We start from the raw sequence: 16,354 nt of genomic DNA, 5'->3' as shown, positions 1-16,354 counted from the left end.
AAATTTTAAGATCATCTCATCAATTTCTGCAAACTATTTCTGCAAAAAAAAAAATACATTGAAAGAATTATACTTTGCTTTTCTGTACTTTTTCCCCCTTTCATCTAATAAGTAAGTCATCTCTCTTGAGGGCATTCTCAATGCAGTGTCCCAGGAAATAAGAGCTCTGTACTTCCACAGAGAATAACTACTGGAGAAGAAATGGCCTCCAAAGATTTCTTATAACCTAGATGGGGTGATTACTTAAACCCTTCTCATTCTACTTGCTGAATCACTACAAAGTATCCAGCTCTATTTCATCTCACTGATTCAGAGTTCCAACCAGAGGGATCTTGGACCCCAACTAACTGATTTGATTCTTTGGAAAGAATTACCTCTTAAAAGAGTTATTTTCTTAGAGCATTTGACTGACAGTAGACTAAAAGAAAGATCAGCTACCTCCAAAAAAAAAAAAAAAAGTGGCGAATGGACAACCCCACTTCTGAAGCATCCCTCTACAAATCTGGATGCCATCAGTTGTTCCACACCAGTAGGGAAATCAGAGAAGTTAGCCCAGAAAGAGTGGGCTCTCCAGAAGTAGCTTGCTTCTCTGTCATGGAGCACTTCCCCATCATCCTCACCCTCACCCTCCTCCCATGTAACCTCATTTCTCATTCATGCAGATAAGGTACAGGATGCCACCCAGGGCAAACCTGTACTTCTAAACATTCCTACTCCTAAATGCTGTTTCTATCCGCGTCTGGCACGCCTCTGGTGCTACAGGTATACCAGTTGTTAAGATACTGAAGTACTTTGATGTCAGTAGTTAAGGAAATGCAGCATCTGAAGGGTTAAAGCCTGGCACAGCAGGAGCTCTTCAGAGCTGCCTGTGCTATTGTGGTTGTTTTATATCTGACTATTACCTCTGCCCACATCTGTGCAGTAAAAAGGTTAATAAACTAATCCAGTGGTATCCATAGGACCCCGCGTCCCTAGATGAAAGCTGTTATCCATAGCCACCTTTCAAGTTTCTGAGAAAAGCCCACAAATGGTCTGTGGGTGGAATTCAGGGAGTTCTGAGAAGTTGGAGGGGGAAAATGTACATCTTTATCTTCACTAAGCCCTTACTAAAATTTAGTATTTCCTTCAAGGAAGGATGAAGATGACAAACTGCGATAGTATTGACAGCACCTCAGACATTTTCACTAATAGCAATCACAGATATTTTATATCATATTACAGTTGATGAAGATATCTTGAAATACCATTTATATTCATCGCTACTTTTAAATTATAGTAATGATTAGACCAGCCACTATATCTTATTTAATACATTAATATAAAAGTACATTTCACTATGTTATAAATTTGTTCAATATTTTGATTACTGCATTTCAGCATAATTGGTTTGCTTTATAACCCTATTTATTTTATTTTATACATTTGAAAACATTATTCTGAAAAGGAGCCCAAAGTCATCACCAGAAAGCAGAGCAGTCCACGGCACAAAAGGGATCAGAACCCCAAGCATAGACTGTCCTGAGCACCGTGCAGTTGACATGCCAGTTATTATCACTGGATATTTGAAGGGGCTGTGGTTTTAAGACTGACCTGTATCCAGAGTTATTGGTTAAAAGGAAAATGTTTTATGACACTATCTACTCTTAATAGAAATTCGTACCTGCGTCTGGTTTTCTTTTTTTATGAAACATGAAATCTTGAACAAAATAAGAAAGGCAAGAGTCCATCTATAGGGACTTTTTTAATGGTCTAATTTGACACACTTAAGTAGAGATTGGTCTTACTCAGGAACACGTAACTAATCTGTTATTTGTGGTTGTTTTCTGATTTCTTTCTTCATATAGACATTTTAAAGTTCATTACTGATATTTCATTGTTATGTTAGAAAGCATTAAAAAATAATGTAAGCGGATGACCATTGTAAGAGTGGATTTATATAACAAATGAATTTAATTTCGAGAAATTTTATCACTGAAATTACTCCCCAAACTGCATGAGAATTGTGGCTGTGCGAGGCTTCCTTTTACCAGGCCTCAGTGTGCAGGATCTTAGCTTTGGTTCTCTTGGCAATTGCAAAGCAGGTAATGAAGGGAAGAAGATAGAGAAAAGAAGATGGGAGCAACATTTCTCAAACCAGGGTTCTCATTCCCATAGGGTCACCTAGGCTTGTTCTTTGGGATTCAAAAGCCCTAAAACCAGTTTTGAATTGCTCCTATTTTGATGATACGTTGTTTAAACTTATTTTAACATTTTAAAGATAAAAATTTACAATGATAATTTTCATACCAAAGATTTTTAGCTTGAAGTCCCAAATTGAAATATTTAGGAATATTTTTTGAGAATGCCTCTTTCCTTTTTCCTTTGTATCATTGAAGATTGGGAACCACTCTTGGGCAAAGACAAACGGGTTTCCATATTTCTTTAAACCATTCAAGTAACATTTCTCCCCCATCCTGCTCACATTTAAGGAGGGGAAAAAGGTGAAGAGTTCAGTACTACTGAAAAGAGCTAACCAAAAGGAATGTTTTGAGGCCCAGTATTAGTAACAAAGAAAACATATAGACCTAAACTACTTTGCGTGTGTGTGTGTGTGTGTGTGTGTGTGTGTGTGTGTGTGTGTGTATAGGGGGGCATGTTAATCTGGCATCTTCCTACATGCTAAATTCAAAAATGTAAATATATTTTAAAAAAGGAAAAATTTATTTCTCTTTTGGTGTCTATTTATTGTGTGAAGCTACAGTCGAGCATAACGCACAGGTGGTTTAAAATGCTTCTCTGCCATCTGAGATCTCGGCTTGCCAGGGTATAGATGGGGATGTCACTTTAGGGAATTGGGCTTATTCAGTATGTAAAATGAGGCTGGCATGGGTTCAGAGGTTTTGTCTGTGTCTTTACCCAATTAATGATTTTTTGCTTCCTTTTTTTTTTTAACTTTTTAAAGGGCTTTTAAATTTTCTCTTTAAGTTTTAATCTGTAGATGCACTCAGTATAATTACCTAAATATTTCTGTCAATTGCACTAAGATTCTTAATGCCTCATATTCTATATACATATATATATATGTCCCATCAAAATACATCAGAATTATTAGTATATAAAGTATATAAACCAGAGGTCATTTTAATCCTGGTACTGGAATAGTACTCTAATTTGCAACCTTGTTACAAAGATTTATTTTTTTCTCTATGTTAACTTGATGAATGCGTTGTATCTACATTTTGGATTTGTAATATTGCACAACAATCAAACTAGATTTTTATTTTTCCAAATCTGTTGTTTTGTGAGTTTATTTTATACTAAGTATTTGACATTTAATTCATGGTATGGGTTGTTTTAAAGAATAAAGGAAAAATGGTTTAGATAAGGAAGGCATAGCTCAATTTACTATTTTTATAGTTATGTGTAGTAAAATGAGTATTGTCTCAACAAGTAATATAAAAAGAAAATGAACTCTCAGATAAATGATGAGGAAGGAAATAAGATAACAAGTCTAGGTTTGACAGCAATATCCAGCTAATACCACTTATTTTATTTTTATATATTTTTTTAAATGGGAATTTTGTGAGCATTTAGGATTATAATGTCTGCCTTTTTGATCCACTATGTTACTCTGTCTAATTTTAATGAAGAGGGCAGTATGTGGCAATAAGAAACAGAAATAGTGAGACCTTTGTGGACCCTCTAGCAATCAGTGAATATCAGATCACAAATTTCCCCAGCTTTAATTACAGGCAAAAGAAAAGACAAAATTAGCATTTTAATATAGAAATATCTTAGGCTTTAGGAGAATTATGATAAATCTAATGTTGCCTAGTGAACCAAAGAGGGGATATTACAACAAACTGTCTCCTTAGGAATATTTGTTTAAATAAAGGCAACAATACTTCATCCTTATCTTTTTTTGGATAATTATCGCTATTTCAGGCTGTTCTTTGTTCCAGGTTTAAAATACCTTTAGTTTAAAAAAAAAGTAATTGGCAGTGTTTGTTTTCTATAAAACTACAAGAAGGAAAGAATTCTGTTTGCTTGGCACTAACAAGATAATTTTAGGGCGAATTTTTGCTCTACAGCCCCAGCTCACTGGCATCATGGCACCCCCACACTTGGATGCATGTGAGTTCTCTCGTTTCACTTACAGCGTATTAAACTCAATCCTCTTCCATGGCGGAGGTTTGCCCACCTGTCTCCCCTAAAACACCTGCAACATATGTTTGCATAACCCCGTAATGCTTTGCCTTTGGGGTCCTAAGAAATTCCCCCAGAGCTTTTTGCTTATAAACAGCTGAGCAATTCGTTTTTCTAATGACGGTTGCTTTTCCTCCAGCATTGAGGCAATAACATATTCACTAAAATAAGAGTCTCATTTTTCATCAAAGAGAAATGTTCGACATATTTTTACAGTGCTGCTTCTCCTTCTGAGCCTTATTTTTTTCCCCTTTTCTAATCTGGCATGCGAAAAATTAAGAGTTGGTAGCAAGATAATAGGGAAATGAAAACTAAGCAATTCTTCGTTTGTCAAATATTTTCTTTTCTTCATGCCAAACATGCATTACGTTGTAAACAATCTTTTCTGTTAAACAAGTGCTACAAGAACTTTATCAGTTTAAGGTAAAATTGTGATCAATAAACTATAAAAGTGATCATTGGACATATTGCACGAAAACGCTTTAATTATTATAACCTCATAAGCTGGCAAGCAAATGTGCATTAATATGGTTTTACAGGTTTTTAAAATTTATAAAAATACATGGACTCTATTCCTAGGAGTAAAACAGTCTTTCTCCCCACAGAGGAGATCCAGTATACATGAAATATTTTCCTGAATATGTGTTTTTGCTTTTAAAAAAATGTAATGGTTGATAAATACCTACTCTAAATTTATATATGATCTTCAAAAGCATCACTTTCTCTACGTATAGTTTATCATGGATTTTAAGCTGACAGACTATCAGCTTTGCTCACAAATGCCTGTTTGTCAGTGTTATCAGGAGATAATCATAGCTTCCGTTTCATTTAGTTTTTTTCAAGTGCCCGGCACCATACTACGCACCTCATGCTCGTTACCGCAAGTTTTCAGTGAGGAAGCTAGAGCTAGGGGTGTAACTGACATGGCACAAGGGCTCAGCTAGTGGTGGGTGGAGCAGGGACCCTCACCGACTCCTGATCCCTTGCCTCGCCTGCCAGCAGCAGATGACTGAGGTTTCCCCTAGTCCCTTTGTTTTTAACATACAACTTTAACTTCTCCTGGTGCATTCATAAATTAGAGAAGGGGTCAGTGGAGTCACAGGGAATTGCTTTTCTTTTGCTCCTCTCAGTTCTACATGTGTTTGTAAATAGCCAGCCCTTTGAAACACATTGTGTTGTTCCAAGCAGGATGAATACTTTAGACTCTTTTCCTTCTGTGCTCTCTATATAACAGTTCAAAAGGAGACAGTTATCTTCAAGTGAGGGTAGGTTTAGTTAAGGGATCATTCTAGAAAGTACTATTTGTAACGACCTTTGTTGGATGAGTTTGATATCCCCAGGCTCAGAACAAGGAAAAACTGCCACGTACCATATTGTAGTGAATTATTTCTATAATATCTTACAGTTAGTTGTACTTAGTGTGTGTTAACATTTAAATTTTTGTATATTGGCACACAAAGTGAGCTTAAAATACTGAAATATTACAATACAGATAAGGGGTGCGGGGGCGGGAGGTGATATGCTGATCTGTGATCTCCATATAGAGGAGAGCAGAGGGGAGGTGGCCACCATCAGAAGTCATACTCCCAAATGGAGAGGGTGGTTTTTTTTTTAACCTGCAGTTACATTAAAGAGCAGCTTTCTAGCGTGTAACAGAGACCTTAGAAGTGTAGAATGTAAATTGCAGTGGAGAGGTTAAATAGGTTTCAGTCACTTTTATCCCTTACAGTGATCGCTGTAATTTAAGTACTGTTTAAAAATTGATTTGTTATCATGCCAAATTAACAAAAGCATTTTTGGAAATTCAGAAACACAGCATGGGTTGGGTTGGGTTTGGTTTGGTGTGGTTTTCTCATATACTTCCTTCTAGGATGCTTGTTTCTGCTTCTGGAAGTCATTTTGTCCACAAGGCTTTAAGATGCCTCCCAAAAATCCAGCCTGTCTATGCCATGGGTGGGATTTTCAACATTCTCTTTATATTGAAATAAAGCACAATATTGAAGAGAAAGCTTTAAGAAAAGCTCTAAAGTCTTGTTAACAGAGAAGAATTTGGTGACTGGTACTGGTATTTAGCTGCAAGCTTATAGAAGATGTATCTCGAGTCCATCTGGGTTGGTCTAAGAGAGGCATGGTAAACTCAGGGTGAACTGAATCTGTAATTTCTGCATCTTCATGTATAATTATATAGACTTCCCACATCATAGAACAAAATTGGTATTTCTCTGTACACAGACCAATGTCAGTTACAATCACCATTTTGTTGTCTTTTTTCCAAAGAAAAATTCACCAAAACAAGAGGTTTGTTTTGGTTTTTGTTTTTAGTGCACATTGGTTTGGAAAAGCTTCTAATAGTCAAAATCCTATCTGTGTAAAAATGGATTTAAAATAATTAGTAATCGTTCCAGTCCGTACAAAGACATACTATTAAAACTGTTGATATCCCTGTCCTAAATGATGAAAAATTATAGCTGTCATGGAGTCTGGTCTCTCTTACATTACAGTGTTTTATATATGTAGAATTCTACTGGCTCATATTTTAGAGGAAATTCCAGATCTTTCAAAATTAAAAATCAGAACTGTTACATTTCTATGAAAATTTTATTAGGATAAAAATCCCTTTAAATAGGAAAAGCAAGTATCTCTTTACTTTTAAAATATTTCAGTTGTGTTAAGTTAGAATTATACTCATTTAATCTCATGCCCCTAAGGAAACCATTGTTACCATTTTAGTACATAGCTGTGTGAATGGACATTGTTCAAAAATTCCTGACTTCTTAAAACCCTATTCAGAAAACTAACTTAAGTAAAAGAGAAGAATTATAGGCAAATGAAGAGCTGTCAGGACTGAATCTTAACGTATCAACGTATATCTGCCCTTTTATTGTTCATGTCTATACATGTTGGTTTTTACAACCATGCATTGGTTTATGTACATGTCAGACATTTAGTTCTATGCTGTCTGTTACAGTAGCCACAAGCCACATGTGGCTGTGGAGCACTTGAAATGTGGCTGATCCAAAGTGAAATGTGCTGTAGGTGTAATATATACAGTGGATTTCAAAGACTGTACAAAAGGAAGAATGTAAAATATCTCAAGGAATTTTATATTGATTACATGTTACAGTGACAAATTTTGGATATACTGAATCAAAATATTATATTTAATTAAACTTGTTTCTATTTTTTCTTTTTAATGTGCTTGCTAGAAAATTTTAAATCACATTTAAAGCTTGCATTTGTGACCCATGTCATATTTCGGTTGGACATTGCTAGTCTAGATCATCTCTGTGTGTACATAGTTATGTTTTAGTAATAGCATCATCTTCTCAGAAAATCCTACTGAATAACTTTCAACTTCAACCTCTGATTTTATTTTCTTACATTCCAAATGCTGTTTTTCCAACATCATCTTTTGTGTGTTTTTTTTTTTTATCCCTATACAGCAATACTTTAAACTGCCTCTCCCTTTGATATTAGTAAGTCTCCTAGGAATTTAAATCGGCCTCTGTGAAAGCAATACTTGAGCCTCATTCATATGTTCAAGTTAGATCATTATTCCTAATAATGGGTTTAAGTGCTTAGATAGATCAGCACTTCGTGTCTTGAATTGCTTGTCATTTCTTTATAAAGATGTTTCAAGAAATTGCTCCATGCAATCCCTTATTTCATTGTTTTCTAGCAAAAAGTAACATAATCTTTTATTAGTTTGTCGGGAATCTGAAGAAAAGCCTTTTAAATATTAGCAAAAACAAAATGTATTTCCAGGTAGTGAGAATAAAGAGCAAAATTAGTCACGAATGATAGTCCTGCGGAAGTTAATTTTTTAAATAAATCATGAACGTGCTGGCAAACTGCCAGTAGCTTTCACCTCTATTTTATTTTCCCATTCTACTCGGGTCCAGGTTGTCATCAGCTACCACGAGGAAACCCGTGTAATTCCTAGAGAGAGAAAAGTTGCACTGTTAGACTTAATAGTATGGTAGTCATGGAAGCATCGGTTATCTTCATCAAGGCCATTCAGATTTGATTATTGTAGAACTGTGTTGAATACCAAACCAGAGGAGTAGTAGCTGGAGCTAAATCAAGGGATTGTCATTTTTGTCAGATGATTAGGGCTGACTTGGAAGAGATATGAAAGGGTTGAGCTGTGTAAATATTCTCTTTTCAGCAGAAAAAGAAAAGGTCCATCATGGCCATTAAGATGCAGCTTGTCAGCTTGATGAATTTCAAACTATTTAACCTTAGCAATTATATACCCCCTGCATGCATACAAGTATATCAGTGCCTTGGGAATATTATGGCTCCAAGGATTGATATCAAAGCATATTGGTAATTTTCTATTAAGATAAAATACAGACTTTCTATGTCTAGATAGATCTCTCAAAGAACAGGGCATGCTCTAATTCAAAGTCCTAATTATTCATTTGAATTATAAGTTCAGGTAAATACTGGAACACATTTATTTATAAGTTTTGTAAAACTTTTAAATGAAAAATGTATGTAGTTTAACATTTTTAGAGATGGTATTCGTTTAAGCTGTGATATTAACATACTTACTTTTATGAAGTAGACTTGGCTTAATTTTTATTTGCCTATGAGGTACTTGACACATTTAAATAGTAGACACAGTATGTGATAATAACATATTAGATAGAAACCCTGACCTCATGATCCCAGGACATTTCTACAATGTTTATGAATAAGTATCAAATGCAAGAAAGGCCAGCATATTGCTGTTTTTATGTGCATTGGTCAGTTTGCTTTTGCATTTGATGGCACCCTGCTAATATTTTCACTACCTGGGTACTGATTAAACTCGTATATAAGAATAGATGGCATAGAAATTTCTAACTTTAAAAGAACTACTCAATTCTAAAATAACAGATTCATTTTGGAGAAGGACTCGGTGTGCCATCTAGTGGGCATATCTGGCATTCTGGTTATCCAAAACTAACGGATTTTTACTCTCCTTCCAAAATGCAGCTTTCTTAACACTTCCTATCTCTCAGGCCTTAAGGGTAGACTGTGCTTGTGTTACATCTCATGTAATTTTTCAGTTTTGTCAGAATTTGATTTTACTGTATTTTGGAAAGTCATATTAAAAGCAATCAAAATTATCAGAAATTATCAAAATTTCTGATATTATCAATTATCAGAAATTAGCAAAATTATCAGAAATAAATCACTGATCTTGAGCACTTGGAAATGTGAATTTATACATAATACAGAATCATTCTATATTCTATAGAATTATATAGAATATACATTTATCTTAAGCACTTGGAAATGTGAATTTATATAGAATATAGAATTGTTGAATCATTATATTGTACACCTGAAACTAATACAACACTCTGTAGTATTAAGTGTACTTGGGAAAAAGATCTAATGACAGGAATAAATCTATGTAAATTTTGAGACAGGTAAAAGTAAAAGATAAAAAATAATTTCATTGTTTAATCAGAACTAAGATCACTTAAGGTAAAACTTCAACTATGAAAGCAAAACTCAGGCACACTAATTATTGAGCTTCATTATTATATGTATTTTTTTCTGAAAGAATATAAAAACAATTGTTTTGTCCTTGTATGTGTTAATGTGTAATTTAAACAGCTTTTTACATTTAAATTTTTCTTTTCTATAGAGAAATCCAAGACCAGTCACTTACCAATTCCATCCAAATTTAGATTATTACAAAGCCCGTGGAGCAGACCTCATGAATAAAAGCCGGTAAGTCCTCTTTCTTGAATGATGGAAGTTATGAGCCACAAAGATGTTCTCTGAGATGGTCAGGAATTTTTACACATTTGCTGACAATAAATTGATAGATTTTAGCATATCAGTGGTTAATGCATACAATGACATCTCTACTAAATAAAATATCTGAGTTTTTTTTAAGCCATGAGAAACTGTATACATTGCTCTCAGTGGTAAGAAGAAAAATAGTAGAGTATTTGTTATAATTTGAAGTTAGACAACTTCATTTTTCTAACACTAATAAACCTGAATAAATTGTGCCTACTTGTATAATGTCTTTCTAGATCCTTGCTGTTGATTGAAAAGAAGCAGTTCTATAATATATTTTCAAATTATTTCAGTAACAAAATTAAAATTGGGTTTCCCAACTGTCTTTAGAACTACACAATAAGCTTATAAATGCATCTTGTGTGTGCATTTGTGATTATATACATAGAAATTTTAAGGGTCACTGTAGGAATAAAAAAACATTAAAATTCTACTTTTAAAAGAAATTAACATTGGCATAAGGGGTTGATGAACAGTTTTGTTCTTTCATAATACTGTACTCAAGATGTCTCAAGAGTTAACGTGTCAAATCAGAACCATCTCAAATTAGAATGTAATTTCAAAGTTTACTCTGGAAGACTAAAATGTTAGTAATGATAAATGCTGCCAAGTTGTCCGAATTTTTTTTCTTTAAGCATTTTGCCTGTATGCTAGCTTTTCTTCAGTAGGATTCCAGCAGCCTAAATATACATTTATGGAGTACACACATACTATGTGTTCTGCTTTTACTTGGAGAGTTAAAAAGAAGACATAATTCTTGCCACATAGAAACTTATAGTCTGGAGGGTGAGAAGTTTACAAGAGAGTGGCTAAATTTAAACTTGTGTCTTGAACCCTGTATTAGTGTAATATTATTTTCAAGTGACCCACCCTTGATGGAAATCCATCACATTTTAATGTGCTGTGTCGTTGTGACACCAGCTCTATGGCCAATGAGGCTTCTCTGAAGCTCTTATTGGTTTGTTCATTTCATCAGATTGTTGTTTCACTAATGAAAGGATCTTCTCCTTAGTCACTTTGTTCATTTAACTGAACAAATTTTTATTGCATGCAAGATTTTCTTTGTTGAGTGAACGAACCAGATAAAACTCCTGTCCTCAGGAACCTTACAGTGTAGACACTTGTATTTCTATTCTACCCTATCGTGTCAAATATTTAGTTTAAGTGTTTAAAAGAACACGGTATTTTTAGGTACTTTCTTTATACAAGATCGTTCCAGCTAGAATCCCTTCTTCGCTTCCCTATTCTCCCCAACCCCACCACCATTTTAGTTTTCATGTAACAGCCAAATAACTCTCAGTTGACGACAGAGTCTGTCACACCCCAACAGAAATGCCTCCAAAGGCTACTTGTAGTGTTGACATGTTCTTCCTGGGTCCATTTTCTATCTCTGTGACCTTCACTCTTTCCACTGTCCCCTTCTCTTAACTTCTGCTTGCACTTGCTCTTCCCTGTTCCTGGAGCACCCTTCTTTCCCTCTTTTCTTTCTTCTGCATGATTTAGAGCTCAGCCCAAAGGTCACCTCACAGAGGCCCCTTGGACCTCCCTCTTGTTTTTTTTTTCTCTTCTGCCTTGTTGCCCAGTCTTACTTTCATAGTGTTCATTACTCACTGAAGTTACAGACTTCATTTATGTGTGTCATCTGACTCCCCAGTTTCCCCACCAAAATCTAAGCCTTTGACAGCTGGCACATTGTCTTACCACTTGAGAGCACTGAGGATAATGGCTGGCATGGGGAAGTTACTCAACAAAAAATGTGTGTATACATCTTATCTTTTTTTTTTTTTCCATTTTATTTATTTTTTCAGCGTAACAGTATTCATTCTTTTTCACAACACCCAGTGCTCCATGCAAAACGTGCCCTCCCCATTACCCACCACCTGTTCCCCCAACCTCCCACCCCTGACCCTTCAAAACCCTCAGGTTGCCCCAACCTCCCACCCCTGACCCTTCAAAAACCCTCAGGTTGTTTTTCAGAGTCCATAGTCTCTTATGGTTCGCCTCGCCTTATCTTATCTTTTTACATTTTTCAGTGTCTACTTTTTTTTTTTCAAAAAAGGAAGTGGGTTATACCCTTTCCTTTCTACCCTTCAAATTTTATCTTTCTTCTATTTAGCCTTCCGTCCTTGCATTTTTCTTCTCAAAACGTTGGTTCTGTTTTAGCAGTTCCTTATACGCACATTGAAATTCTTATACATAGTGTCATTGTGATGATTGGAAGGAAGGTTTTTCACCAGCTCTGTTGTACTTTCAGAGCTTAAAATTGACTGAACCAAATGAAAGGTATATGTGAAGAACACATCACAGACCAATGAGAGAGTTAATAAATGATGTTGGGAAACCTGACAAATCCTTTGAAAGAATATCAGCTTATAACATTATCATACACCAAAACAAATTCCAACTGAATCAAAGTACACTCAAGCAAAAGTAGAAATAAAATGCAGGTGTCTATCTGATCTCTGGTTATTAGAAGACTTTTTAACCTTAAAAATAGTGGGAAAAATCACGAAGGAAATGGTACATTTTGCTACACAACTATTTTTAAGCAGATATGTCAAAAATAAAATAAACTGAATCAAAAAGCAATTTTTTCCATTTGGAAAATTGGAAATATTTATGTAGTGTAAGTAACTGACAAACTAGTATCATTAATGTATAGAGAACTTATGCAGTTTGGTAAGAAACATGAGATCCTATCTTATTGGTCATTCCATCTCATGCCATGCTCTGTTGGATCCTCCTTTTCTGCTTATAAATTTTAGAACAACCTCCAGACTTCCTTTCTTCACAGTACTCATTCGCTAGATGATCTCAGTCCAGGTTCATGACTTTAAATACCATTTATGACTGAAGGACCCTTAATTTACGTCTTTAGTAAGACCTCTTCCTTTGAACTCCAGACTCTTATGTTCTACTATTTACTCAGTATTTCCTCTGGGATGTCTCACATGAATCTTGAATTTAATAACTTTCCAAACCAGACTCTTGATTGTACCTCCTCAAACTGTTATTCCCCTGTGTTTTGCTATTACAATAAATAGCCAATCCAGTTGATCTAATCTTAGAATTGCCCTTGAATTGTTCTCTCTTACATCACACATCAAGACCATCAGCAAATCCTCTTCAAAATATATCCTGAAAGAAATCACCTTTCCCTCTGTACTCCTACTACCAAGTCACCACTAGTCTCTTAACTGGTCTTTCTACTTTCTCACTTCTTTATAGACCTTTTCCACATAGCAGCCAGATACATGTAAGTCAGATTCTATCACTATACTACCCAAAACCATTCAATTAATGACCTGCAGGGTAAGCCCTACATCATCTGGCCTCCAGTCTTTCCAACCCCATTTGCTACCACCATTCTTCCTCTTTCTCTCTGAACTCAGGCTGTACTGGCCTACTTACTATTCCTCTAGCAAACAAACATGTTCCCACTTCCCGAGCTTTGAGCTTGCTTTGTGCTCTGTGCCTGGAGTCTTCCTCAAGTATCCACATGGTACATTACTGTGTGTTCAAATACCATCTCTTCAGAGAACCTCTCTTTGGCTACCCTCTAAAATAATGGGCCCCTTTACTCTGTCTCTTTGTTATTGTTTTTGTTTTTGTGTTTTATAGCAATTCTTGTTACCTGAAATGGTTAAAAAAATGATTGGGTTTTTTTATTGTTTTTATTGTTTGTTTCTTGCACTGAAATGTAAACTGTACATTTTGTCTTGTTAACCGTTATACCCCAGCACCTGACATAGTGTCTAGAATACAGTAGGCACTACTAAAAGAATTTCAAAAAGCAAATAAACATTTAAAGGGCTGCTCAAACTCATAATTAGTCATAGAAATGCAAATTAAAATACCAATGAAGTATCATTTTCACCTTTCATATTAGAAAATTAAAAATAAATGAGCCGGAGATGAATTAGTCCCAGAGATCTACTGTATAGTGCCCATAGGTAATAATAATATATTAATTAATATATATTAAAAATTTGCTAAGAGGGTAGGTCTTATCTGAAGTGTTTTTATCACAAAAAGTAAAACAATGAGCAACTAATAAAGAGGGAGAGTGAAAACTTTTGGAGATGATATGTTAATGGCATTGATGGTGGTGATGGTTTTACATGTGTTTACTTATCTCCATACTCATCAAGTTGTACACATTAAATGTGTGCAGCTGTTTGTATGTCAGTTATACCTCAAGAAAGTGGTTTAGAATGAGTGAGTGAGTGAGGTAGCACTCGTGAAGGTACATGAATACCGTTAGTCACCAATTGAAGTATAAATTAAGACAAACTTGATCATCTTTTTTTAAAGATTTTATTTATTTGACAGAGTGATCACAAGTAGGCAGAGAGGCAGGCAGAGAAAGAGGGGGAAGCAGGCTCCCTGCTGAGCAGAGAGCCCTATATGGGGCTCCATCCCAGGACTCTGAGATCATGACCTGAGCGGAAGGCAGAGGCTTAACCGACTGAGCCACCCAGGTGCCCCGATAATCTTTTTTTTAAAGATTTTATTTATTTGAGAGGGAGATCACAAGCAGGAAGGAAGGGTAGAGGGAGAAGCAGACTCCCCACTGAGCAGGAAGCCTGATGTGGGGCTCAATCCCAGGACCCCAGATCATGACCTGAGCAGAAGGCAGATACCTAACCGACTGAGCCACCCAGGTGCCCCAAACTTGATAATCTTGCCGAAAAATTCTTCCAGTTCTTTATAACCACCAGATAATTTCCTGGAGGTTTGCTTATCCATGATCAAAAACCACTGTAGCTGTGAAACCACTGGTAAGGGCCCCATTTAAGACCTAGGATCTTATCTGGGTCTTTTATCTGGCTGAGCCCTTCAGCCATAGTTAACCTTGCAACTACTTTCTTAGCTGTTTAGAGGCCCTTAAGGAGTTAATGCCCTGGGGCTGTCATGAAGCAGCAAGAGAGGGAGTGGGAATGATGGGGGGGGGGGGCGATACGTATGCGGGAACCCCCAGAAGTGATCAATAAATAGAAAACAGACAGGAGGCAGGCAGACACCTGAAAAGCAGGGTACTAATACCTGCTATATCTATGGCAGTGGACTTCTATTTGTGTTGCTTATCCAAATAAGGGACGAGGATGCAAAGATGACATGTGATTTCATGGATAAGAATATCTCTAGAAATCAAGAAGCCTGATTTCTCGTCTCTGCTTTACCATGGATTGCTATAATTAAGTCTTTAAAAGCAAGTGCCTAGGTATTTTAGTGGTAGATTTTCCATTATGTGTGTGGATAATATTCACTGTGCTCTGATTTTACTTACTTGCAAATTTCTTTTTAAAAATGGGAATTGACATTTTCTTATTCATTCAACTTTTAAGCTCAGAACGACAATTTAACACTCAAATCTCGTTCCAATTTTGTCCTTAAATAACCAGAAATTGCTGCTATAAAAAAAATAAGTACATCTAATTTGTGACCAGTCTTCAGAAGGACCTATCAATTTATTTAGGAATCTGTAACTACTAAAATGCCCAGTTGAGTAGGCATGGAACAGAATTTAATAGTTTTTAAATACTGCAGTTGCTTACATTAAGAGTAGAATCACATACCTTCTTTATTCCAGAATGTTCATGGATTTTCTGTTTTGAAAATGACACAACATGATTTCTCAAAATGTTTAATTCTCTCCGCTCTGCAGAGGGGATGAAATGGTGGCACCCGAGATGGCAGTAGTGCCTTAAGAGCTCGTGTCACTCTATCTAGCGGTGCCTTTTCACAGGCTCCACACTGAAGACCTCTTAACTTGCTGAAGCAATTTCGTATCACCAACATTTTAAAGCCGAAGGTACCAAGCTCAGTTCCTGATCTCTTGACTCACCTGATCAACAGGAACATTCTCTGTGCTAACTACTCCAGCTTTTCTCTGCCCCTCACCCCCACTGTCAGAGCATAGTTTAAACAATTCATATCAATGATGAAAGATTCCAGAATTATAATCCTGGTAGGTAGGCCCTCTGCAGAAGGCCCCTTGTCGGGAACCCTGCATGAGATCTAACAGGAAGCCAGGCTCCAGGGTAGGAAGATTCTAATAAGGAGGGTACCCTGAGCTCTTAAGATATATCCCACATTCTTCAGCTGGGCTTCCCGTGCCTGGAAGAGTGATGGCATCCAGTTCATTCTTACCCCAGAATGCCTGGTGGCTAACAATTCTGCATCTCTTCTTGGGAGCAGGATCTCAGCCCTTCAGAGGACTCCTCTGGGCCTGGCCTAACTAGAATTTCTGATAAAAGTGCAGAGTCCCAAGAAGCCCAAGGATCCTTCCAGCAATCTTGTCTTAGAATATGATGAGCTTCGTGAGGACAGCGACCATATCTACCTCATTCACTGCTGTTTC

At 36.2% G+C, this 16,354-nt stretch overlaps 1 protein-coding gene across 3 annotated transcripts in view; it reads left to right on the top strand.

Moving 5' to 3' along the window:
- Nucleotides 1–16,354, top strand: part of TBC1D5 (TBC1 domain family member 5) — a 579,401-nt gene that overhangs the window by 483,978 nt on the left and 79,069 nt on the right. For all 3 annotated transcript variants that reach the window (XM_046002325.1, XM_046002328.1, XM_046002327.1), the window contains one exon: nt 9,830–9,915. In XM_046002325.1, coding sequence (XP_045858281.1) covers nt 9,830–9,915 — 86 coding nt within the window. The remainder of the gene's footprint in view (nt 1–9,829; nt 9,916–16,354) is intronic.

Source organism: Meles meles, chromosome 4 (genome assembly GCF_922984935.1).
Source record: "Meles meles chromosome 4, mMelMel3.1 paternal haplotype, whole genome shotgun sequence".
NCBI classification, from domain to species: Eukaryota; Metazoa; Chordata; class Mammalia; order Carnivora; family Mustelidae; genus Meles; species Meles meles.
The sequence above is the reverse complement of the archived record's forward strand: the minus strand, read 5'-3'. Positions and strand labels throughout refer to the sequence as shown.